General features: G+C 51.3%; 1 protein-coding gene across 1 annotated transcript; it reads left to right on the top strand.

Annotated features, from left to right (window-relative positions):
* Window positions 1-1608: 1608 nt before the first annotated feature.
* Window positions 1609-25741, top strand: GNG2 (G protein subunit gamma 2). The gene is made up of 4 exons (XM_088166464.1): window positions 1609-1864; window positions 19214-19280; window positions 20646-20759; window positions 22731-25741. Exons 3-4 carry the CDS (start codon window positions 20673-20675, stop codon window positions 22857-22859), a joined length of 216 nt encoding a protein of 71 aa, XP_088022590.1. The 5' UTR covers window positions 1609-1864; window positions 19214-19280; window positions 20646-20672; the 3' UTR covers window positions 22860-25741.
* Window positions 25742-26442: the final 701 nt, after the last annotated feature.

Genomic DNA, 26442 nt, shown 5'->3' with positions numbered 1-26442 from the left:
CACTGTGGAGGGGTGGGGGGACCCTGCCAGCTCCACCCTGCTTGCCAAGGGGGTCCCAGGTGGGTTCAGGGACAGCTCTGGGTGGGTTTTTGGGATGTCGGGGTGATGTGCCCCTTGTGCGGGGCAGCGGAGGAAATCAGTCATGGAAGGAAATCAGTCATCGGGGGTTGCTGTGGAAACCGGAGGGGAAACCCGGGCTGTGGCAGCCAGAGCGGCTCTGCCAGCGGAGCCCGGCCAGGGCAGGGCAGGGCAGGGGTGGCACACAGCCCCCGTGTCCCCCGTGTCCCCCGATGTGGCCCCGGGGGGCTCCCCGTGTCACCCTTTTGGGATGTTCCCAAAGGGAGCTGCATCCCGCGGTGATGCTGCTGCTGCTGTGGGCGCTGGCACGGCTGCTTTGGGGTGGTTTGGGGTGTTTTGGGGTGTTTTTCGGGTGGTTTGGGGTGTTTTTGGGGTTGTGCCCCTCCCCAGCTCTGCTGTGCCCCCTGTCCCAGCCCTGCCTGGGGGGGGGGCACAGGAACTTCCTTTTATAAAATCATGGAATTCCAGAACGGTTTGGGTTGGAAGGGACCTTAAATCCCATCCCATTCCAACCCCTTACCGTGGGCAGGGACACCTTCCACTACCCCAGGTTGGTCCAAGCCCCAATGTCCAACCTGACCTGGGACAATTCCAGGGATTTGGGGCAGCCACAGCTGCTCTGGGCACCCTGTGCCAGGCCTGCCCACCCTCACAGGGAAGGATTTCCATGAGGACACAGCTGGGCTGGGGCAGATGGAGGAAAGGGAAAAGCCACCTTATAAAAACCCAATCAGCTCCCTCATGCTTCCAAAATCTTCCACTTGAAATCCCCCAAACTGGGCATGTGGGCTCATATTGACTGCAAATTAAATATGAAATATTGAGTGATCCCCTGAGCTGTGCCCTAAATGGGAACTTTGGGGTTGGGAAGGGTTTGAGGGACAGGGAAGGGTTTGGGTGTGCCAGGGGGATGGGGGCTGTTGGTGAGGGGAGGGTTGGGAGGGATCCAGGGTTTTGGGGGGCTCGAGGGACATGGAAGGATCCAGGCATGGGGTGTTTGGAGCAGTGTAGGGGGTGGGAGAGGGCAGGGATGGGTTTAGAGGGATTGTGGGTGCAGGGATGGGTTTGGGGGAGCTGTGGGTGCAGGGATGGGTTTAGGGGAGCTGTGGGTGCAGGGATGGGTTTAGGGGTTCAGGGTATGTGGGGTTCAGGGTGTGATGGGGTACAGGGATGGTTTAGGGATGTGGTGGGTGCGGGGAGGGTTCAGGGGGTGTGAGAGGCTCAGGAAGGGTTCGAGGGGTGCGAGGGGGGTGGGTGTAGGACCTGTGAGTGTGGGGTGCAGGATGGGGGTTTAGGGGTGGCTGTGAGGGGTGCGGGGTTGGCTCGGAGCGTGTGTGGGGTGCAGGGTGAGGACGGGAATGGGGTGGACGAGGGACAAGGGGCCGTATAAGGGACAGGGGACGGGAGATGCGCAGGGTGCGGGGCAGCGGGGGAGGCAGCGGGGTCTGGGCAAAAGCGATCCGCAAAAACCGGGAGATCGCAGAGCAGAGGAGAGCAGGAGGAGGAGGAGGAGAGGAGGAGGAGGAGGAGGAAGTCGGGGCTGAGCCGCTTCCTGTAGGCAGCGAGATGAGCGCAGACAAAGCTGGGTGGGGACTCGCCGCTCGGGGCTGCTGCTGACCACCCTCCTCCTCCTCCTCCTCCTCCTCCTCCTGCGGCCGCATCCCTCCTCCATCCCTTCCTCCATCCATCCATCCCAGCGTCCGTCCATCCCTCCATCCCTCTGTCCGTCTGTCCGTCCCTCCGCCGCCCGCCCCGCGGGGACCGGGGCACCGCCGCCCGCTTCCAGGTACGGCCGGGCACGGGGGGAGGGAGCGGGGCTGGGGGGGAATGGGGGGCACTGGGAGCACTGGGAGCGCTGGGAGGGCTGGCACTGGTCACACCGGCACAGGTGGGGCTGGGCAGGGCTGTCCCCACCCCCGCCACTCGCTGCCACTGACCCCCGTGGGGAACCGAGCCGCTCCTAAATCCGCACAAAATCCCCCCGAAATCCCCGCATCCCACGGCGACCCCCCCGGTGTCGGGGGGCGCGGGGGTCCCACCCTGCTTCCCTGGGAGCCGGCAAGGTGCCTGCCTTGTACCGGGAGTTCAGGCTCCCAACAAAGGTTGGATTTAGAGGGTTTGATCCTCCTTAATCAGCTGATTTGCCATCACAGGCAAGGCTTTCTCCGTGCATGAATGAGACGTAGTGTTCTTTCTTCCCCGATTTTTCCTTTAATCACGGGAAGGAAGGGAGGAACGGGGAAACTTTCCCAACCCCAAATCCCTGCAGCAGCCTCAGCTGGGATCAGCCCCAGCCCGGCTTGGAGGGATTTGGGGGTGATGTCCATCCTGCCACCCCTACAACGCTGTCCCTCTCCCAGCATTTCTATCAAAATCCGTGGTTTTCCCAGCAGTGCTTTAGGTGAAGGATTCCCGGGAAAATCAGCTCAAGGAAAACTGGTCCAGGGCTTGCCCCGGTGGGAGGGGGAGAATCCAGCAAAAAACTGACAGAGGGAAGATTTGGAATAGATATTAGGAGGAAATTCCTGGCTGGGAGGGTGGAGAGGCCCTGGCACGGCTTTCCCAGAGAAGCTGTGGCTGCCCCAAATCCCTGGAATTGTTCCAGGCCAGGTTGGAGCAGCCTGGGATAGTGGAAGGTGTGGATGGCAGGGAGTGGAATTGGCTTTAAGGACCCTTCCAATCCATGTCAGTGATTCCATAATTATCACCTCCTTGATGGAAAATGATTTATATTTAAAGAGAATCCTGACGCACAGCAATACCCCCTCATTAATCAATTACTAATGAGCTCCTAATGAACTTAAAGCACGGGACTCAAAGGGCAGGGGCTGGGAGCAGCCCTGATTTGCCTCTGCCGTTCCTGCTGCTGGCTCTGGGTTATTTCTTCCCCTGTTTCCCCCCCTGCCCTCCCGAATTGTTCATGATCCATCTCCTCAGCAGCGATCCCGTGCTCCTCACTCCTGGAAAAGGGGCTGGGGCCGTGTGGATGGGTGGCAGGAGCCCATCCCCTGGCAGCAGGCTGCAGCCAGGCATTGAGGATTTTTCCTTATAACTGGATTTCCCTGAATGCAACTGGAGCATGCGATTTTAATCCTCTTTCCTACCATATGGCCGCTGGCTGGATTGAAATATGACTCAATTAATTATTGCCAGGAAAGCCCTGAGGCCAAGCCTTTCTCCAGGAGGAGGTTTGGAGGTGCTCCCAGGGTTCCCATGGGGTTTTCTCACCCCGTGCTTTGGGATTCGGGGATGTGGCTCAGTCCGATCCCACTCCAGCTTCTGTGCTGGCCCTACAAGGCTGGGCATCGCCCCAGCTGCTCCTTGGCACCAGTTTTGGGTTTTTTTTTTTAGGCATTTCCAGCCTTGAAGGAGGAGGCAGGGATGCTGCTTGATGCAATGTGCTGCCGGCTGCTCACCTGGAGCACGAGTCTGGCAGTCTCAGCATCACCTGGAGGCAGCTTCACCCCCAAAAATGGGATATTCCCACCTTGGGAGGACCCGTGGTCCTCACACGGTGCCTGCACGTGCCCACCCTCTCTCCCACATTCCCTGGGAGCTGCCGGCTTTGCTCCCTATGGATAATGCACCAGCACGAAGGATCTCGTGGGGTTTTCTCCTTGCAGCCGTGGTGGCTTTGTGGGGCAGATTTTGGATCTGAGGGAGATGATAACTGAGGCTGCTTCATGGCATGGGGGATCTCAAGATCAGGAGCAGGCAATCCTAGAGGGATTCCCGTTGATCGATGGCTGTGAAGAAGCATTATTATTATTATTATTATTATTATTATTATTATTATTATTATTATTATTAGTGTTGTTAATCCCCAATCCCGCCTGCTGCTTTGCCACCCCGCGCCAAGCGGAAAACACAATAAAAAGGCAATTTTCCCCGGGTGGGCAGTGCCACCCCACCTGGCAGCCCCGCGGATGCTCCCGCTGGAATTCCAGGGGCTCCTGAATCCCGGTGAGTCACCGAAGGAGGACAGCCAGGCGCCGGCGCTGCCTGTTTCCATAGTAATTAGGGCTGGAGAGACGGTGCTGGAGCCCCACGGACCCCCCGTGTCCCCAAAAAGCGCTGCCCAGGGGCGGCTGTCCCGCTCCATCCCAGCCGGGATGCTCCGGGATGCTCCAGGCGGGCACGCCCGGGACACGAGTGGTGCCACCACGGCGCTGGGATTGCCCCGATTTGGGCTGGGATTTAGGGGTTCACCCCGAGAAAACAGGGTTTTAGGCACGAGTGGCATCAATTCTCAGCTTGACTTCTCCAAGGGTGTCATTCCTGTGCCTGGATCAGGATGGAAAAGCGGGATGGGAAATTGGGATGGGATGTGTCCGTGTGTGTCGGAAGCAGGAGGAACGAGCTGAGGGATTTCGTTGGATTTTCAGTTTTTCTCGTTTTTCAGGCTCTTTTCTCGCTGTTCTCCCTCTCTCTCTGGGCTCAGCCTCTTTTTGGGGAGGAGGGATGGGGGCAAAGGCAGCGGGAAATAAAACCCCATTCCATGGAGAAGGATGTGGGTGCATCCTGCTCCACCGACCAAGGAATTCTTTGCTTGTTCCCTGCTCACTTCCAGCCCAGCTTTCCATGTCCATTTTTCCTTCTGGATGCCTCATGAATGGTGCAACCACCCCAAACCCACTCCCTTTAGAGCACAGGAATGGCCTTGTCCACCCAAAATCCCAAACGGGGTCTCCTGGTGCTGCTGCTCGTGGGGAAGCTCGGGATGGCTGCAGGGACAGGGACTGTGGCCTGGGAAGGGCAGGATTCAGAAAAACACGGATTTAGCTCCATGGAGAAGCCAGGCTTGCTCCAAACCCCATCCAGAGTGGCTGGGATGGTGTTGGTGGGGTGTGGATGTTGGATCAGGGCAGTGATTGATTAATTAATTAATGATGCCTTTGATTAGAGATGTGCAAGGGAATCGTGCTTGGCAGGCAGGGAGGCAGGATCAGGGAATCAGGGAATCACAGGGTGGCTTGGGCTGGAAGGGATCTCACCTGGCATGGGTGAGGACACAGCCAGGCTGAGGCTGGAGTCTAAAATCACTCATCTCCTACATTTCATGCAGGAATGATGGATTCCAAGCACCAGGAGCAATGGGAATAAAAATCCCTTCTGAAAATGACATTGGACCAAGCCTTGAAAAATCAGCACCTTGCAGCTGAGACACCCTGGATAATTCCTGGGAAGCAGCTGCACCAGGACCTGCTGATCCTCCCAAACACAATTAGTTTTCACCTTATCTCGTCCTTCCCTGGCTTTTCACTCAGCAGTTTCCTTCCCCTGTTGTCTGTCATCATCATCCTCGTTAGAACCCGGGTTAATTAGTTTATCCAAGGGAAGCTCTTGTGGTTGGAGTTCTGTGCTGTGGGTGATGTTCTCACCCAGATTCCCGAGCCAGGAAGGTGCAGGTTGGTTATTCCAGGGGTGCTGCTGTGCTTCCCAAAATGCTGCTCCCAGGAGCTGCTGGATAAGCTCCTTTATGAGCTGATCTCTCATTTTAACAGGTTTATCTTCCTGCCCTCTCTTGCTCTCCCGAGGGCTTTGGGAAGGGAAATTGGCTCTGTCCATCCCATGAGGCTTCCTAGGAACAGCTTTCCTGGCTGGAAAAGTCCTGGATGGAGCTACAAAAGGGATCTGTGTGGGAAGGGGCTGCCTTGCCTGAGCCTTGGAGCTCATCAGGGATCACTGCTCCTTCCTGGGTTCTCCAAAGGGGAAAAATCCTTGGAAGAGCATGGGATAAACCCACTGCCAACTCCTCGGTGTTCCTGGTTTTCCTGTGCCCATCCCCGCAGGCAGAGACCACGGGGACATCGTTGCCCTGTGCCACCAACCCGAATTCTGGCACATTCCCAGGGTAAATCCGTGCTGAGGATCCCCCTCCTCCCTCTGCTCCTGCTCCTGCCTGGGTAGGAAGAGCTGGAGCCCCGCTGTTCCCAAGGCTGGCACCTCCAGGAGAGCGGTGACACTGCCGCGGTGGCTTCGTGTGCTAATTACGGTCATTATGGTCATTACGGTCCGGTCGTGTCGGTGCTGCTGTGGCTAGAAACTTTAGGCTTAAAATCGTGGAATTTTTAAGGCTGGGAAATCCCTCTAAAATCTTCAAGTCCGTTCCCACTCATGTCCCCAAGTGCCACATCCACACGGCTTTTAAATCCCTCCAGGGGTGGGGACTCCACCCTGGGCAGAGTCCCAGTGCCTGAAATTCCTGCCCAATTTACACCAATCATTTTAATAATTTGTTTTCCTGATTCCCTTTCCAATGAGCAGGTGCTGAGCCCCTGCAGCCAGGGAAAAGCCACCACCGTGGTGGCTCCTTGGGGACAGGCAGAGTGTCCCTGTGCAGCCTGCAGGGATGTGGAGGAGCTGTGTTTGCTCTCCTGTTCCCGTCTGAGCTGTGTCCCAGAGGAGACACCAGGAGCTGGATGGAGTTCAGGAATATTTAACCTGTTGCAGCATCCTGGGATGGCACTGCCAGGTGTCCAACAACCACAGCCTGGGGCGTGATGCACTTTAGGGGAATCCTGAAGGGATGCTGGAAGGATTCTTCAGGCTTCAGTTGTCCTAAAATCCTTCCTGAAGCCGTGAATTCCTGTGCAGGAGCTGTGGGTTTGGAGGAGCTGTGGTTTTTGGGGTCATTTTGGGTAAGAAAGGACCAGCTGTCAGCTGATGGGAGATGCTCAGCGTTGATTTGATTCCCCTTTGGTTTTGTTTTGGAGCAGGTGCAGGGAAGGGAGGGAAGGAGAATAAAGAAGGTGTTGAGAGTCAGGGGTGTCAGGAAAATGTCTTCACAATGCCACTGTCACCAGGGAATTGCAGGACAGTGCCAGCATGTCTCTGCACGTGACATTTGTCACCCTTAGGGCTTTGTTATGTCTGCAGCCAAAGGAGACTTGGGAGAAACCTTGGGAGAAACCTTGGGAGAAACAGGCAGGGCTTGGTCCGAGCCTCCTGAGGAGAGGAAAAATTCTCAGTGTCCAGAGAGAGTCCAGAGGAGCCCCTGGAGCTGCTCCAAGGGCTGGAGCCAGGCTGGGAGAGCTGGGAATGTTCACCTGGAGAGGAGAAGGCTCCAGGGAGAGCTCAGAGCCCCTTGCAGAGCCTAAAGGGGCTCCAGGAGAGCTGGAGAGGGACTGGGGACAAGGGATGGAGGGACAGGACACAGGGAATGGCTCCCACTGCCAGAGGGCAGGGATGGATATTGGGATATTGGGAATTGGGGATCTCTGCTGTCACCCAGCACTCAGGGCAGATCAGAGCTGTCCCCATGGCTGTGGTCCATGAGTCCACGTGGGTCCAGGTGTCCCCAGGATGTCCTGCAGGAACGTGGCCAGGTCTTCTCCATGTTCCCTCTCAGGGACTTCCTTTGCTGCCTCTGCAGCAGTTTGGGATCTTGAATTGGGGACCAGCCATCACAACCTCTCTGAACCTCTTCTAATTCACCTCCAGGCCTGTGGCTGCTGCTGGAGCAGCTCTGAGCCAGCTGCACAGTGCCCAAGCAGAGGTTCCCCTCCTTGGGAAATGCTGAACATGGAGCAGGCCTGGTGGATTCCATGGCTTTGTGTAGAACCTTGGGAAGAGGCAAGGACCTGGTGGGGACAGAGCTCCAGTGTGACCCTGGGACAGCTTTAGGTGTTGGGAGAGGCTTTGGGATCAGTTCCTGAAGTCTGCCTGTGCTGCATCCCTTGGATTTTTAATATCCTGGTGGTGTTTGTGCAGCACTGGCAGGGCTGGCCCCATCAAAACCCCTTGCATTATTTATCAGCTGATTTAATAGAATTGCTCAGCCTCACATCCTTGCTCAGGGATTTGTATCCACCCCTGGTGCTTCCCTCACTCCCCACTTAATGCCAGTGGTGGAGGAAACTCTCCCTCCTCCTTCCTCCCTCCACACTGTGAATAAAAATGGGGAATAAAGGGAATAAAAAGATTCTTTTAATGCAGCGAGCCAGGCTTAAGGAGAGGTATAAGCAGCAAATAAGAGAGGTGCTGATTATTATTTTTTAAGCCTAAAATCTAAGCCCTGTGTAAGTGTTTCTAGGAGATGATGTAAAAGTTCGGTTGGTTTTGAATCCATGCTGCTCCTCCATCCTGCCTGGAACTGAGAGCCCCCAACGAGCAGCTGCTTCCAGGGACTTTACAGCTCAGGAAAAATAGAAAAAAACCCCACTGAAACAGAGATTTCCCAGTAGCAGGTAGGCAGGGAAAGGTGTTTAATCCTGGGGAAGGCAGCTCCTGGAGCATCGTGGTGATTCCACAAGGATTAAAGCTCTGGGAATGGACACAGAGGAGAATAAATGAAACACGTGAGGGATCCCTGCATGGGAAGGGAGGGAATCCAGCTTCCTTGTGCTGCTTCACCCCGGCTTTGCAGCGTTTCTCAAGCTTCAAATTGTTCATTTTTTTTATTCTTTTTTTTTTTTTTTTTTTTGCCGTGTAAGTGTAGAAGCAGCGCCCAGGCTGGCGGCTGCTCCTGCCGCCTGCGTAAATCGCGGGGTGTGCTGAGCATGTGTCATCCCACAGCCGGCAGGGTGGGAAAAGCAGGGCCCTTGACTCAGCAGGGATGCTCTGAGAGGAAAACGGGCTGGTCCAGGGATTTGGGGCTCTGTAGGAAAGGTGGAGAGGTGTTGGATGTGGAGCTCAGGGGGATGGAGACAGGGCAGGGAATGGTGTGGGAAAGGCTCCGAGGGAGCAGCTGGGCAGGGAAAAGCCAATTCTGCTGTTCTGCAGGAGCAGTGTGGGCAGGGGAAACGGAGGTGGGTCGGGCCTGGAGCAAAGGGGAGCTGCTGAGCACACTCTGCTGCTGCCTCTCAGCCCCTGCCCCAGTTCTGCCTCGCTGGCCGTGCCCTCCTCTCCTCATTCCTCCTTCCTCTGCCTCCATAACCAGGGCCTACTTTAGCCCTGAATGCTGCAGGGCACAGGGGACAGAGGCAGCAGCAGGGCAGGAGAGTTAAATTTAATTGGGATAATATGGGTCAGCCCGGCGACCGAGCGGGGAGCGGCAGCACCAACAACCTACTTCTGCCAGCCCGCCCAAATAACCTGGTTTGAGCTGTGCCAGGGCTGCAGGCAGGGCTGCCCGGGTGCCCACACACATCCCTGTGTGTGTCCCTGCCCTGATCCTGTTCACATCCATGCCCAGATCTTGTCCACATCCCTGCCTGCAGCCCTGCCTGCATCAGTTCCTGCATCTCTGCCCTGATCCACACCTGCATCCCTGTCTGAATCCCTGCCTGTATTTCTGCCTGCATCCCTTCTCACATCCATACCCAGATCTTGTCTGCATCTCTGCTCTGATCCACACCTGCATCCCTGCCCACATCCTGCTCACATTTGTGCCCAGATCTCATCCACATCATTTCCTGCATCCCTGCCTGCATTTCTGCCTGCATCCCTGCCCACGTCCATGCCCAGACCGCCATGAACATCCCTGTGTGCATCCCTGCCCACATCCTGCTCACATCCGTGCCCAGATCTTGTCTGCATCCCTGCCCTGATCCACACTTTCATCCCTGTATCCCTGTCTGCACCTCTTTCTCCATCCCTGCCTTCATCCCTGTCCCCCATCCTCATCGGTTTGGAGAACCCCCTCTCACAGCCTCAGCTTTGCCAGGCTGTGAAATGTCAGAGCCAGCACAAGCCACAGTAAATTCCTTTTCAAAGTTATGGATTGTGGAAATACAGAATGCACAGAATTTCCTTTTTTCCCTTTTTCCCCCCCTCTCTTTCCTCTTTTTATTTATCTTTTTCCCCCTCCTCCTTTTATACCCTTTTTTCTTCTCCTTTTCCTCTTTTTTTTTCCCCCCTCAGGAACCTGCTAAACCCTCCCCCGTTCCATGTGGAGCCTCCACCTGCACTTTGGGGTGTTGCCCTCAGCAGATGCTTCACTCACTTCACAGGATGTGAAACCCTCACAGCCCCAAGATAACAGGGTTTTACCCCACAGCCCACGCCTAAAACACACCAAATCCCCCCAAAATTATCACACAGCTCCCATCTCCATGTGGTGCAGCCACTATTGGAGTAATTCTGAAGGCACCAGCTCTGGATGCTGTGAAAAACCTGGAAAAGAAATGAAATCCCTGAATGGTTTGGTTTGGGGGAGACCTTGAAATCATCCAGCCACAGGCAGGGACAATTCCCACTATCCCAGATTGCTCCAAACCCTTTCCAACCTGGCCTTGAACACTTCCAAGGATGGAAGGAAAATTAATAAAAAAATAAAAACTAAGGTAAAAAAAAAAAAAAAAATCCCAATCTTATTCCTTCCATGACAAAGATGGGAAAAGAAATACCAGGCAGCAGCCCTGGGAATTCTGCCTACACCCTCAGCTGGGCTGTGACCTGTTTGCTGTATTTGAAGCTTGAAATAGAGCCTTATGAGTAATGTGGTTCAGGTGCTTATCACCAATTAATTAATTCTTTTGCACGGTGGATACCTAATTAAAGCAGTCTCAGGTAATTCCTGGGGGGGATGAGGAGGGGGGAGGCTCAAATTAATGGGGCTGCTTAACGGAGTTGTTTCTTTGCTGATGCAACTTGTTGGGTGATTCCCAGAGGCTGGAAAGGGTCATTGGGCTCCTTGTGAGTGTTACTTAAAATAAAATTCTAATAAAGGTTTGATTGGGGTGAAATCATTGGAGGATGATTTCTCATCACGAGGATTTCTGTAGCCCTGAAATGCCTTTGCCTGCTGCAGGAGGATTTTTGGGAAAAAAAATGGTGAGGCTGTAGCCAAAAAAGAAGGAGTTTGGGGTTTATTTGAGCTGAAAACTGATTTACAAAGGGGGTGGGCTCAGCAAAATCCACATTATCCTTCCCATTTCCTGTGTTCACGTGGAGGGTGCCCCTAAAATTGGATTTTTTTAACCAGATCAGGACAATTTCTTGTCCCCATTCCTGTGGGGTGGCTGTGTCCCCATGCCAATGAGCAGGGATTGGTGAATCATGGAATTATTTAGGTTGGAGAAATCCCTGAGATGGTGGAGTTGAAACATTCCCCAGCCTTGAATTTGGGGTGATTTGTGTGAGGCTCAGGGTGGGTTTGTCCCTTTCCAAACCCTCTTGGAAATGTGATGCTGGGAGAAACAATTCCATTTGCAGCTCTCCCTTCATCTTCCCTTCCAATCCTCATTCCCCATCTTCCCATCAAGATCTTCATCTTGACCCTGGCCAATACTTAAGAGCAGGATGTCAAAAACTGAAACCCATGACTGGATATGTTAATTAACATGAAATAATAGCTCTTGGCTTCTTCCCTTAATTTAGGGTCAGGAGTTCAGAGCTGGATGAGCAGATAAGGAAGAAATTCCTGGCTGTGAGGGTGGTGGGGCCCTGGCACAGGGTGCCCAGAAAGCTGTGGATGCCCAGTCCCTGGAAATGCTCAGTGCCAGGCTGGATGAGCAACCTGGGATAGTGGAAGGTGTCCCTGCCCATGGCAGGGGTTGGAATGGGATGAGCTTTAAGATTTCTTCCAACCCAGACCAGTCTGGAATTCTGTGATCTGTGTGTTGGAGATACTCTGATCCATCCCTGGATTTTGGGGGATTTCTGATTTCTGTGTTCTCCTGTGCTGGAGCAACCTCCAATCTCCTCTGGGTGTTGTTTAACATTTTATTAAACCTTAAAAAACCCAACCCCTTAAAAAAAAAAACACATTAACCTTAAGGCACTTTCATTTTTGGTGAAGTGCAGCCGTGGCAGGGCTGAGCCCTGGTGGAGAGCAGGGGGCTGCAGCTGGAGCTGCTGGGACAGGATGTGTGCCCTTATTTACCTGTCCTGCTGGGGTGTCACAGCATCCTTGTCCTTCAGTATTTGAACATTCTTATTTCTCAAAATTTGGACATCCTTATTCCATGATATTTGGACATCCTTATTTCTCAGTATTTGGGCATCTTTATTTTCCAGTATCTGAGCATCCTTATTTCATAATATTTGGACATCCTTATTCCCTGGTTTTTGGGCATCTTTATTTGTCAGTATTTGGATATCCTTATTCCATAATATTTGGATATCCTTATTCCCTGCTATTTGGACATTCTTATCCTCCAGTATTTGAACATTCTTATTCCTCAAAATTTGGACATCCTTGTTCCCAAGCATTTGGGCATCTGTATTTCCTAAATATCTGGGAATCCATATTTCCCTCAGTATGGGCTTTTTTATTCCTCAGAATTTGGGCATTCTTAGTCCCCAAATATCTGGGAATCCTTTTTTTTCCTCTTTGGGGTCATCCTTATTCCTCAGTGTTTGGGTATCCCTGAATTCCCCAATTTTGGGGTATTTGGGTGTCCGTGTTCCCCAGTATTTGGGCATTTTTATTCCTCAGTATTTGGGCATCTTTATTTTCCAGTATCTGAGCATCCTTATTCCCTGATATTTGGGCATCCTTATCCTTCAGTATTCAAACATTCTTATTCCTCAGAATCTGGACATCCTTGTTCCCAAGTATTTGGGCATCCTTATTTCTTAAATATCTGGAAATCCTTTTTTTTTTTTTTTTCTCTCTGGGGACATCCTTATTCCTCAGTGTTTGAGTATCCCTGAATTCCCCAGTATTTGGGTGTCCTTGTTCCCCAGTATTTGGACATCCTGAATCCTCAGTATCTGGGCATCCTTATTCCCCAAGAATATGGGAATTCTTTTTTTTCCCTCTTTATGGGCATCCTTATTCCTCAATTTTTGGGCATCATTATTCCCCAGGCATCTGGGAATTCCTTATTTGCCCTTTATGTGGGCACTTGTATTCCTTGGTTTTTGGGCATCTTTGAATTCTCCAGTAACTGGGCATTCCTCAATATTTGGGCATGTTATTCCCTGGTATTTGGGCATCCTTATTCCCCAGAATCTGGACATCCTTATTAAATTCCCCACTATTTGGCCAAGGTGAGGGAACACCCAGAGCCTGATCTGCTCCCACCACTGGGATTATCCCTTGTGCACCAACACTTTTTTTTTCCCAAGGATTTTCCCCTCAAATAACAATCCTATAACCAAATAACAAACCCTGGGGTTTTGCTCAACTACCAGTGCATTCCCTGGTGGAATTCCCATGATTCTGGACCTTTTTTCCAACCCTGGAGCAGGTCTGTGCTCCCTCCCTGTGGCAGTGGGATGGAGAGAGAGAGCCAAAAAAAATCTTGTAGGAACGGTGGCAGGAAGAACCAGAGCAGACATCTCAGGCTGCTGATTGTTCACCTGAACAATCTTATTGAAAAAAAAAAAACAAAAAACCACAAAAACCCTAAAAAACAAAAAAAGGAAGTGGAGGTTGGTTCCTGTTTGCTTCAGTTTGAGCCGTTGGGGGCCTGAGAGAAAACAAAGAGCAGAGGTTCTGTGATGCCCATGGGGGCAGGGAGTGCTCCAGGGAAAAGGGACACAGCAGGAATGTGAGACCCTGACTCCATCTGGGCTCCAGTCGTGGTCAGCTCTGGCACACAAGGTGGGTGAAGGGCACATCCCATCCCTGGCACAGCCAATCCCAGCGCTGAGCTCTTCCTTTCTTCAAAAAAGAAAAATATTCTTTGCCTTGCCTTGATAATTCCCAGCCTTGGAAGTGTCCAAAGCCACGTTGGACAGGGCTTGGAGCAGTCTGGGATAATGAGAGGTGTCCCTGCCATGGCAGGGAGTGGGATTGGATGGGATTTAAGGTCCCTTTCCAAGCCCAAATATTCTGGGATGGATAACTGGGGCTGAAAGGGGCTCCCATCCCACCTCTCCTGTTTGGCAGGAGGGATGGATGCTGCTGGGATAAGGAAGCTGTTTCCATGGAAACAGGCTCGGTTTTTTTTTTCCACTCTGTTGTCTTTTAATTAATTTATTTATTTATCTACCAGCACATCTCTGACCTGCAAGCTGCTTCCCAGGGATTTAAACACTGTGTTGGACATCCAGGATAAAAAAAAAAAAAAAAAAAAGGCTGGGAAAGGGAATAAAATCCCTGTGGAGAGGGGCTGGGAGCTGTGGCTGGAACCACCACTCAGGATTAAGGTTTTCTTTGCCTCACAGGCACAAATCGAGCTCAGACCATTTTCTTTCCTTCAGGAAAGAGTGAAATATGTGGAATTTGGGTGTATTAAGGCTCCTTTCCCAGCCAGATCTGTAAATCCTGTTGGGATGGGTGGGACTATCCCATCTCCCACCCCCTGCAAAACGTGGCTCTGCTATTTTCTGTTTTGCCTGTTGTATTTTTATACTTTTCTGGATATATTTAGCAATTTATTTTTTTTTTTTTTTAGCTGAAACACCTATTTTTAGCCATGGCTTTTAGCAAAAGCCACAAGATGCTTGGCAAAACCATCCAGCCCCTCACGAGGGATTCCCACGCTCCTATTCCCAATTATCCCTCCTGGATGCTGCATCCTGGCTGATTTTGGGGAGGAAAAGGCAGATTTTGGGAGAGCCTGATTGTCTCAGTGGGAATGCAGCGAGCTGGGCTGGGCTCAGCTTTTGGGAAGCACAAGGGACAAGGAGAAATCCCATTGTGAATGAGATTTGGGACAAATTTCTCCATTATAATACCCAGTCTAGAACCGTTCCTGGACCAAAAGCCCCCATTTTCTGTCCAAAAAATCCCCTTTTTTGTCCAAAAAATCCCCTTTTTTCTGGATCAACCCCTCCTGGGTGATGCCTGCTCTCCCCAAAATCCTGGCTGTCCCACTGGGATTCACCCACTTTGCTAAAGCTGAGTGGAAAATGCTGGTGCATCAGGGATGGAAAATATGACTTTTGCTGCTTTCACCCCAAAAAGGAGCAGTTTTTGGGGTGGGTGATGCTGCTTTTGGTTGTTGCAGTGAGGGAACAGAGAGGTTTCAGCCTGGCCATGTCAGCACTTTCTGTTTCATTCCTGCTTTTCCTTTTGGTTCAGAGGGGAGAGATGGGTTTTGTGGGAAGCAGGAAAAAAACCACGCTGGGAGGTAAAAAAAATTTTAAAAGTCTGGAAAATTGAATCACAGAATCATTCAGGTTGGAAAAGCTCTCCAAGGTCATTCCACCAGCACTGCTGGTGAGCCATGTCCCCAAGTGCCACATCCACGTGGATTTTAAATCCCTCCAGTGGTTGGGCTGCCAATTCCTGCCTATTCCTATTCCAGTTCTCAGGAGAGGATGTGTTCCACTGGTTTGGAAGTGCAAAGGACCACAGCTGGATGGGTTAAAGACCCTCTCAGACCCTGGGAGATGCAGGAGGTGTCTCGTGGTAGCCATGAAATCTCACTCAGGGGCTGTTTGCTTTTCCAGGAATGTCAGGAAGTGCTTCCCAGGGATGATTCCCAGGGTTTGTGCTGCCTTTGGACAGTGACAGAGCCAACCCAGTGCAAAATGTGCCTTGAGAGACCCCCCCCTTCTGTAATGGCAGTGCCTATTTAGGGTAATTGCACTAATTAATCACCCTTAAAATCATAAAGCTGTGGAATGGTTTGGGTTGGAAGGGATCTTAAAGGTCACATTTTCCTCCCCCTGCCATGGGCAGGGACAGCTTCCACTATCCCAGGTTGCTCCAAGCTCCATCCAACCTGGCCTTGGACGCTTGCAGGGATGAGAAAATGCCATTTTTTTTTTTTACAACACTCAGGAGAATTCCAATCTCCACCCACGCAGACCTTGAGCTAAAAAACCCAACGAGAAGAGGAGAAGAAACTTTTGGGGGTGGTGAAGCTCTGATTCCACGGCTTTGGAGCCAGAGCTGCTGATGGATCCAGCACCAGGCACTCGGATTCCAGGATCCTCTCTGCTCCACAGCCTCTGAGCTGAGCTCTGTGCAGAGCAGGCAGCAGCTGCTGCTGGCAAGGGGCTGGCAAGGGAAGCTGAATGGCTCCTGCCAGCAGAGCTGGCAGCTCTGGGCTGCCAGAGCCCCCCAGGAGCCCGGGCTGGCAGGGAGGAATGGCATGGCAGCTTAGCAGGAGGGCTCAGCAGCAAGAAATGCTCTTTTTGCAGTGGCTCTTGTGGGCTGGCTGTGCCATTTGGTGTGGGATTGCATCCAGGAGCCCGGGTGGATGGCACTGACTGGGGTGGAGGAGGGCTGGCTGTCCCTTGGCCCAGAGCAATGGTGGCTTTTAGCTCAGAGCACTTCAAACCCCAATCCCATCCCATCAAATGGATAAAAGATGATTTTGGGAAAGCTGGAATGAGCAGACCAAGAGCTGGCCCAGCTGCACCAGGGATCAGGGATGTGCCTCTTTGTTTGCCTGCCTAAATCCCAATTTTTGGGATTTTTGGGATTTTTTTTGTGCTGGGTGCTGCTGGTGACAGAAAAAAAAAGTCATTCCAATGTATCAAAGGCTCTTCCTTCAGCAGACAGCAACAAATGAGGTGGATTTTTTATTGGAGCTTAGGGACCCAACTAACAAAAATCAGCAGCAAAATTTTCGTGTACAGCTGAAAAAATTTCTTGCCAGCGTTTTTCATGGAAAAACAGAATGATTTGGGTTGGAAGAGACTTTAAGCTCATCCCACTCCATCCCCTGCCATGGCAGGGACACCTTCCCCTGTCCCAGACTGCTCCAAGCCCTGTCCAGCCTGGCCTTGGACACTTCCAGGGATCCAGGGGCAGCCACAGCTTCTGTGGGAATTCTATTCCAGGGCCTCCCCACCCTCCCAGGAAAGAGATTTAAGGCAAGCCAAGCTGCTGGAGCATCCTCCTCTCCTTCAAGCCCCATTTCCTCTTTACTCATTGCAGTCAACCAAACAAAACCCCAGAAAGTATCATCAGATCCAAGGAAAAAAAAAAGCCAAAATATTTGAGTGTGGCATTTAGAGGGAAGTTTCTTTTCCAGGCATTGTATTTCCTAGCAGTGACATCCCTCCCTGGGCTGGGAATTTCCAGAGCCAGGAGTGGAGATGTGGTGGATGCAGAGAGCCCTGCCTGACCCCATTTGGGGAATTTGGGTATTCCCAGCTCTTGGATACAGGAGCATTATCCCAATTCATCTCCATATCCTCTCCATCAGAGCTCAGGCAGCAAAATCCCAAGCACGAAGGTAAAAACCACCCAAATTTCCTGATGTTCCACGATCACAGGGCTCCTCTCACAGCCCCAGCTGTTGTGCTGAGCTTTGCCTGCAATAAAAGGAGTTTTGGGGCACTCCCAAGGGAATTCAGGCAGTGCCTTATTTCCCTCCTTTAATGGCACTTGTGTGCCTGGATAATGGGATTCCTGCCTTGGAGCACACAGGTTAATCAGTCCTTCCTCATTATTTTCATGCTAATGATGTTTAACACTGGCCAGGACATGGATATTGTCTCTTTTGGGCTCTGCTCTGTAATTACAACTCGGGATCTTGCCAGGTTGCTTTGATATTTGTCTGTTGTGCAGAGGGGCTGGGGGGTTATTTACTGTGTGTGGAAAGGGTTGAGTTTGTTTAAAGGGATGCAAAAAAATGGAGAGGGACTTTGGACAAGGACAGGACACAGGGAATAGCCAGAGGGCAGGGATGGATGGGATAGTGGGAAGGAATTCTTCATAATGAGAGTGAGGCCCTGGCACAGAGAAGCTGTGGCTGCCTCTGGATCCATGGAAATGTTCCAGGCCAGGTTGGACAGGGCTTGGAGCAGCCTGGGATAGTGGAAGGTGTCCCTGCCCATGGCAGGGGGTGGAATGGGATTGGATTTAAGGATTTAAATTTAATTTAAATGAAAATTAAATTGGATTTAAGGTCCCTTCCAACCCAAACCATTCCATCTCTCTATGATAAATCCAATCCAAAAAAAAAAAAAAAAATACCCATGGAATTTTGGGGTTACTCCTGATGGTTCCACACCTTCCTGGAGGCACAGTGGGGTCTCCTCTCTTTGGGATTTAAAAGCTGCTTTTCTGTTTTCCTGGGTGGGACATTCACCAGCTCGCTTTGAAGTGTCACCTGCTGCTTTTTTTTTTTTTGTTATTCATGGTGGAGGAAACGCTCTAAAACCATCACTGGCCCCAAAATGGTTCTCGTTTCTACTTGAAGCACCTGCAGAGCAGCTGAGTGTGGCCAAGGCTGTGGTGGCTCCTGGGAGGCTCCTCTGAGTCGCCCCCGAGTCCCCAACATTGTCCCAGCAGCCCTGTGCTCACAGGTGACCCCTCCCACCAGGGTCCCACCCTTCCCTCACCTCCTTTTTGGGGCTGTTTTCCTCATTTTAGTGTCCCTAGGGCTGGCTGTAGTGAGAGCAGGGCAGGGTTTCCTTGCAGGAGGGTGGCAGCAGGGCTGGATATACAGAATTATTGAAAGGCTCAGGCCTGTAACAGCCATGCAGGTGCTCTCAGCAGCCCTCCCTGATCCCCTGGATCCTAAACAGGGAAGGACTGAAATCCCTGAAGTGACTCCCTTTGTGTGTGAAAGGGAATTGTTTAGGTTGGGAAAGCCCTCTAAGCTCGAGTCCTCAGCACAGCCAATCCCAGCACTAACCCAAGTCCCCAAGTGCCACCCCCACACCCTTTTGGGATGACATTTTCCTGGGATGACATTAGGAAAGTCTCTGTGCCACCCAAACCAGGCAGCAGCAGCATCTTGGTTGAACCTGCACCAGCTTTCCCAGCTGCTGTGCCAGAACCCAGGGCTCTCCAAATTCCATGGCTTTGCAGGGAAAGGAAAAGCAGGAGGAATGCACTCTGCTGCTCCAGCCATGAAAAAAATGAGGGGAGAGATGAGATAAACCAGCAGGGAAACAATGCAGGGGCTGAGCTGAACCTCCAGCCATGGCACAGAGCTGGGCCTGTGTTGGATCCCATAAATCTGAGTTTTTTTGACCTTTCTCTGCTGATTCTGGGCAATACTTTTTTATATGTCTGATATAAGCCTGAGAGGAGCAGATCCAGTCAGGAGCTGGAGAATTTTGTCCACCACCCCACCATGAGCTGTGTGCAGCACAGAGAATGAAAATCCATGTGAAATCCATATGTGAAATCCATGCCCTTAAATCCATGCCCTGGCCCTGTGCATCCTCAGCCTGCAGGGTTGCCAGCAGCCCTGGGCTATTTGCCCACTGCCTGAAACCTCTTCCTGTGCTGAAAACCTCACTGAATGCAAACACAAAATGTCACTGGGGGCTGGGCAGGCACGGAAGGAACCTGGGGATGTGGCACCCCTGGACTTCTGGGGTCACTGGTGCTGGGGGTGAAGTTCCCATGGAGCTGAGTTTTGCTTTCTGTTCTCTTTATCTGAAGGCAGTGAAGGGCCAAGAGGAGCAGAGCTTCCCTCAGAGGCAAAAATCACCGGAGAGATCGACTTCTGGTAAAAAAATAACCTTTCCTTGTGCTCCCCTCCTCATCCTCAAACCCTGTCTGGCCCTGGCATGACTTTTCTTCAAGCACAGGCAGCAGTGCCAGGTTAATTCCTTCTATAAATCCCTCTCTCCAAACACTCTAACCCCTCTAAGATGAGCTTGAGCTGGGCATGCCCTCATCTCTTCCTTAAAAAAACACAATTCCCTTATGTTAGGGCTTGTCCCATCACCCAGGGGTCTTGCTGTGCCCTGCTATTGCAGGACATTCCCCCCCCCCAAAAAAAAAAACAACATTTTGGAGCTGGCAGGCAGCCCCAGTCAGGCAGGAGTGCTGCTGGAGGAGCTGGATGCTGGGATTCTGCTTCCTGTGCCAGAGCTCACTGCTGGTAGAAGGTGCCAGAAAAACATCCAGGACCCAGCCTGGCTTGGCCTTAATGAGCATCCCCCGCCTGCCTGGGCTAGAAATGTCCAGAAACAGGAAACTCCAGCATCCTGTTTAGCATCTCAATGTGCAAATTGGCAGCAGGGACAAAGCCAGGGAGGCCAAGGGACGCTGGACACACACTGGGCACTGGCACGGGGCTGGATGATGGGCAGGGAATGAGTCTGGCACAGAAATCCTGTTCTCTGGGTTTGGTGGCTGTCACAGACTTTCATGGAACAGCAAAGCCCAAAGCACAGCTCGGCTGGGCTCTGGACAGCCCCAGTGTCACCTAAGTGATGTTGTCTCTTGTTAGGAAAATTAATCCACAAATACCACATGTCCAAAAAGGAGACAGAGGAGTCCTTTTACTTTATTTGAATAAAGGCAGAGGCCATGGGGTCACTCAAATTTTTAGAGGATGCAGCCTCTTTTTTATCCCAATTTCCCTCTCTCTTTCCCCATTGGCTGAGGTACTTGAGAGGTCCAGACTTCCCAGAACACCTGAGATTCCCCTCTAATGTACAACCCTCCCTTTTAATTTTTATGGAATTTATGGTTTTCCCCCGTTGTTTCTTTCATCTTTCAATATCCAATTTCATCTTTCAATACCCAATTTCATTTCTCAGCAAACCTACAGTTTGTTTGCAAAGGCAAATCTCTTTTTCCATTCATCAATCAGTGCAATCCATCCCATGGTTTCTTTTCTCTCTCAGTGCTGGTTTAATCTACCAGCAGACCCACAGCTCGTTTTGTAAAGACAAATCCAACATTCCTCTCACTCTACTCTGGGGACAACAGTGGCTGTGTGTCCCTGCCTTGGCATCTCCCATCCTCACCCCCTCATTCTGATGGCTCTAACACTGCACACGTGCAGCCCCAGCCCATCCTTTGGGGGTTTGCAGGGCTGGGGACATCCCAGGTGCTGATCCTGGTGTGTTCCTGCCCACAGCCCATCCCTGCAGCTCCTCTCCTGCCCATGGCTAGCAACAACACTGCTAGCATAGCACAAGCCCGCAAGCTGGTGGAGCAGCTGAAGATGGAGGCCAACATCGACAGGATAAAGGTAGGGGATCCTTGGGAGCTGCTCTGGGAATGCTGAGAGGTGTTTGGTGCTGCCCGAAGTGTGGATGTGGAGCCAGGTGGTGGCTGCTGTGGGGGATGCTTTTATTTGAATTGTTCCTGATGGCTCTGGCTGAAGGCAGTGGGAGATGGGATCAGAGAATCTGGGAATGGTTTGGGATGGACCTTAAAGCCCTTTTTTGTTCCGTCCTCCTGCCACTATCCCAGGTTGCTCCAAGCCTGGCTGTGAGCCCTCCCAGGGGTGAGAGGCAGCTGGAAGCATCACCTGGAGCCCTGTGGGGTGGTGGGAAGGAGTGACTGTCCCCAAGGCATCTCAGCTCCTTGCTAAGAGCTTAAATCCAGGGAGAGAAGCTTTGGTGGCTTGGGAGCTGCTGGAATAAAGAGCGAGGTTGGTGGGTGAGGGCAGGAAATGCTGCTGTGGATGTTCCTGCCAAGGGATGTGTGGGAGAGCCAGCAGGGATGCTAAAGTCAACCTTGTCAGGCTGGGATGGGAATGGGGGAAGGCTGGGAATGGGAATACAGGCTGACAGACCAGCTCAGAGCCCAGAGGTGAAGAACCAGCCCAGAACCAGCCCAGACCCAGCCCAGAACCAGCCCCAGCAGGGATGTGCTGTTGGTCAGGTTCTCTTCTCAGATCTGCTGTTCCCTGCCCAGGGATGCTGCCAGCCCTTCCCTGCTGGTGGCACCTCCCCAGGTGGCATGTCCCCAACACAGGGCTCCTCCTTGTTGGAACCCAGAAATCTGGGAGTTTTGAGCTTTCTGTGCTTTTTGACACTGACCCCCTGCAGAACACTGCTTTGGAGCTGAGGCCTTGGAGAAGGCTCCAAATGTGGGTGATGGAGTTAAAATGTGTAGTTAAATAGAAGTGTGTGATTGCACATGGAGAAGGGTTTGGAATTTGGGGTTTTAGAATATAATAATAGGTATGGGACAAGATGGAGGTTCTTGGGCATTTGTAGGCAGCAGTGCAGGGGCTTTGCACCACATAATTCGTGGTTTGTCATCAGTCTTGTTCTGTCTTCTTCTCAGAGCCAGGATTAACACAAACACGATTGAAACAGGGTTTTTTGTGTTCAGGCTTGGATGTTTATTATATTTTATCAGAAAGCACAGAGACTATGAGAGCACTTCCAGCTCCTTGCTAGAAGTGAGGAAAAATGGCCACAGAGGCAACTGCTACAAGTCCAACAGAGAATTAACACCTATATTATTTATATTTTTGACCCAATAACTCGATTTCCATGACTCTTAGAGTGACACCGACTGACCAACCAGAAACTTCTGCCTGAAACCATGGAGAAGAAGGAAGAAGAAAGATGAACAAAGAAAGAGACGATGCCCAAAAACCCCATCTTGTCCTATTACTGTATTATAAAAACTTTAAATTTAAAACCCATCACCCTATGAAAACACACACTTCCAATTCACTACACACTTGTGATTTCTACTCCATCACTCAAATTTGGAGCCTTCTCCAAGGCCTCAGGTCCAAAGCAGTGTTCTCCTGGGGGTCTGTGCCTGAAAGCACAGAAAGCTCAAAAACTCCAGATTTCTGTGATCCAACAGGCATTGCCCCATCTTCCTTTTCTTGTTCCTTTTTCTTCATTATTTCAGGCAGTAGTTTTTGGTTGGACAATCAGTGCTGCACTGCTGGTGACAGAAGTTTGGTTATTGGGTCAAAAGTATAAATAATACAGGTGTTAATTCTTTATTGGCTTGTTTAGTTTTAAAAGACCTCATAACTAGCTAAGTTGATCTCCCTTTTAGCTGGTAGCTGGAAGTGTTACAGAACTCTCTGTACTTTAGATAAGATTTAATAAACAACCAAGTCCGAACATGAGAAAATTCATCTCCTGGGTTTTAATCCTGACTCTGAGTGAAGGCAGAAGAAAATGAAGACAAGGCAGTGACGAGGTGGTGCAGTTAACCCCTGATTTCCTGCCTCCTTTTGCAGGTGTCCAAAGCAGCAGCAGACCTGATGGCATATTGTGAAGCCCACGCCAAGGAGGACCCTCTATTGACCCCTGTCCCAGCCTCAGAAAACCCCTTCAGAGAGAAGAAGTTCTTCTGTGTGATCCTGTAAACCCTGGAGGAGCCTGACAGGCACTCAGGCCAACCCTGAACACTGATGTAGAGTTTTTAGGAATGGGGACGACCTGCTGGTCTGCAGAATTTAAACAAAAATAAGTTTAAAAAAAAAAAAATCCAAACACGGCCTGGAAGCTACAGAGATGTGCATGTTTAAAGAACCTGGCCACCTTTGGGGGAATCAGATGATCTGCATTGCAAGGCAAAAGATCTGAAGTCTGTAGAGTTGCCTAGAAAGAGAAAAACAAAAAAACAAACAAACAAAAAAACAACAAAAAAAAATCCATGTAAAGAATAAATCTGTGTCACTTTTCTGCTCACAAAATTGTTTGATTGTTCCATATTTAAAGCACCAGAGCTGTGCTGAGCAAAGTTAACTGCTAGGGATGTGTATAACCCTCTTGGAATGATATTGTTGGTTTCTTTCCAAGCTAATATTTTTGATTTGTCGAATATATAGCGACAGGTTAGGTGGCTGTGCTGTTACTCAATGTTTGGTCTTGTGCTTTTTCATTTCTGGCTGTAGCATAGCGGGGGGGGTGGGTGGAGGGGACACTGGCAGCTCCGTGTCCCCAGCAAACCCCACTTTTTCCCATTCTCTCTATGGTTAGCTTGGGTTCTGCAAGTAAAAGTGATTCCTGTGTCGTGCTTGGTGCCCCATAGCCCTGTGATGACATTCAATGGTAGTGCATGAGAGTTTTCATTCCGTTCATCCGCTCCAGACTTTTCTTTTCCAGCGTTTGGCACCACGTGCTGGTGGCAGAAGCCGTAGGGAGGAAACCAGAGGCGATTCTGGAAGCAGAGAGAGCTCCTGAGATGCCTTAGACGTGCCTGAAATCCCTCCTGCCACAGGGCAGGGGCCAGCCCGGGTGCAGGGCGAGCCAGAAATCCGAAAATCAAAGCCGAGCGCTTCTTTCCGGGTCTTTTCCTTTCTCCTACACCTCTGTGCCTCTGCCCTCCGCGCTCCGTCCTGCTCTTTTCCCCGGTCCTGGTAGCACTTCCTTCCCTTGGGGCTGGTCTGGAATGTTGCTGGGATGGTTTTCAGTGCTGGGATGCTGCTCTGTGCTGGGATGCTGCTTCAGGGTGGGATACAGCCCCATGGTGGGGTGCTGCTCCTCCACGGAATGCTGCTCCCTGATGGGATACAGCCCCATGGTGGGAAGCTGCTTCTTCATGGATGCTGCTCCTCCATGGAATGCTGCTCCTCCATGGAATGCAGTTCCACCATGGGATGCTGCTCCATGATGGGATACAGCCCCATGGTGGGATACTGCTCCAAAATGGGATGCTACTCCATGGTGGGACACTGCTCCTCCATGGAATGCTGCTCCTCCATGGGATGCTGTCCCACCATGGGATGCTGCTTTCTGCTGGGATGTTCCTGCCCCTTCCTGCCCCCCGTTCCTCTCCCATTCCCGCTGCCCCTTGCCCACGTTGGGAAGGGCCATGGGAGCAGCTCTGGGAGCCGTGGGGCTGCCCCTTCCCAGAGGTGCCTGATTCCCTGTTTACACACAGCCTGGGCTCCCTGCCAGGCTGGGGAGTTATTCCCAGGTCTGCTCCATCTGCTCCCAGCTCCTGGGGGACACATGCCACCTTTCTGGGCTCCTCCTTGGGTCCATACTTTTGTGGACGTGGCTTGTCTCTCCTTTCTGCTGCTAAACACCTCCTGGCTTTCCCCTGCTCCTCCATCCTCCTGGGAAACTTTGGGAATCATCACTTTGGGAATCATAACGTGGGGATTTGTGTACAAAACGAGCTGGGTGTCACAAAGGGGTTTGGGGGTCTGTGGTGACCCCGCTGGACCAGTTCTGAATCAGGTGTGAGCTTAAAAATCCCTGTGGATCTGGGAGGGCAAAAATCTTTAGGTACCTTTTGGTAACTCTTTCTAGCCCGTAAAAAAAAAAAGTGCTTTTTGGTTTTTCTACCTTTTCATACTCTTTTTCTAGTTCTTCTACAGAGAAGGCCAGTTTTTCTCACACTGGACTCCAAACTTTTGGCACCTGGGAATGTTTATAAGCCACAAGTAGCCTAGGTGGTCCCAGCCCTCCTTAATTCCCTCAATTTTGATCTTTTTACTACAGCTCCCGTAGCTTTAGGATGAAGGGTGGATGAAGTGGTTTGCTCTGCAGCTGGTTTCACTTTTGGTGTTACCAGGCAGAGATGTAAAAACCCCATCCTGAGTTTTGTTTTTTGTTTTTAATCTGATTTTTGTCACAGAGAGTGAAGTGCAGCCGGTCTGACCCGGGGCTCCCACCCCTTTCTCGAGCACTGTCATAAAAAGTGGTTTGTAATAATTTTTTTAAACGACTTGCCTATTTTACAACTCGAATTCTTAATAACTTAGAGGATGAAATAAACCTGCATGAATATGGGGGAGCGGGGAGGGGGAGATTTTGAATTAACCCAAACTACTCCTTGAAGGTGTTTTACATTGCTGGGCTTGATTTTTCTGTAGGTTGTGGTGTTGCCATTGGTGTGCTGCCAGGTATTTCACCCCAGTATTTCTATTTACACAGATCTGCCTTTGTTAGCCAAGCAGAGATCGCCTGCCAAGGTTGTTTCCCCTCCTCACAACAAAAATCCCACCCATCCCTCCATGCCCATGCTGGATTTCCAGCCTGGTCTCCAACAACATTCCACTACCCCCAGGCTTTTAAAGGAAAAAAAAAAAACAAAAAAACATCTGGAGTACTGGAAAAAGGACTTTTATTGCCTGCAAAGGTTGCTGGTGGTGAGTCTGTCTGTGGATTGCCACGCTGCCAGCAGCAGGATTTTGGGGAGGGGGTGGTTGTAGGCGAAAGCCAGTCGTGGTGTAGCGCATCCCCATCCCACATGGTCTGTGTACTCGTTGGAAATAAACTTTTGGATTTGTTTCAAGCCTTTGGAGATGCTGCTCTGTGCTTGTCAACCCTTGGGGAGGTGGGATGCCGTCCTGCTTGTGGTTGGATGCTGTTCCCAAAGGGGTTCTCTCTGTCGGGGGGGGTCTGGCAGGATTTTGGTGCCTGTTAGGGAGGGAAGCGAAGCCTCTTGGGGTTTCAGCGGTTTTTTGTTCCCACGGGATGAGGCAGGGCAGGGGAGAACAGGCTCCTTCAGAGTGGGACATTGCTCCTTGCTCAGAAATTGAGACACACCTAAAATTTCCAATTTCCATCCCTTTTCCCCCTCTCTTTCTTTCTTCTCCCAGCCCTGGCACTCAGCACAGGAGCAAATCCAGAGGAGGCCACAGAGATGCTCCAAGGGCTGGAGCCAGGCTGGGAGAGCTGGGGGTGTTCACCTGGAGAAGAGAAGGATCCAGGGAGAGCTCAGAGCCCTTTCCAGAGCCTAAAGGAACCTTACAAGGAAGGACAGATTTTTATAGGGCCTGGAGTGACAGCAAAAAGGGTTTTAAACTAAAAGAGGGTTGATTCAGACTCAGATATAAGGAAGAATTTTTTAATGTGAGGGTGGGGAGGCCCTGGCACAGGGCGCACAGAGAAGCTGTGGCTGCCCCTGGATCCCTGGAAGTGTCCCAGGCCAGGCTGGATGGGGCTTGGAGCAGCCTGGGACAGTGGAAGGTGTCCCTGCCATGGCAGGAGTGG

The sequence above is a fragment of the Sturnus vulgaris genome, chromosome 6 (genome assembly GCF_052056855.1).
Source record: "Sturnus vulgaris isolate bStuVul1 chromosome 6, bStuVul1.hap1, whole genome shotgun sequence".
Classification (NCBI taxonomy): Eukaryota; Metazoa; Chordata; class Aves; order Passeriformes; family Sturnidae; genus Sturnus; species Sturnus vulgaris.
This window is presented reverse-complemented; position numbering and strand designations above follow the sequence as displayed.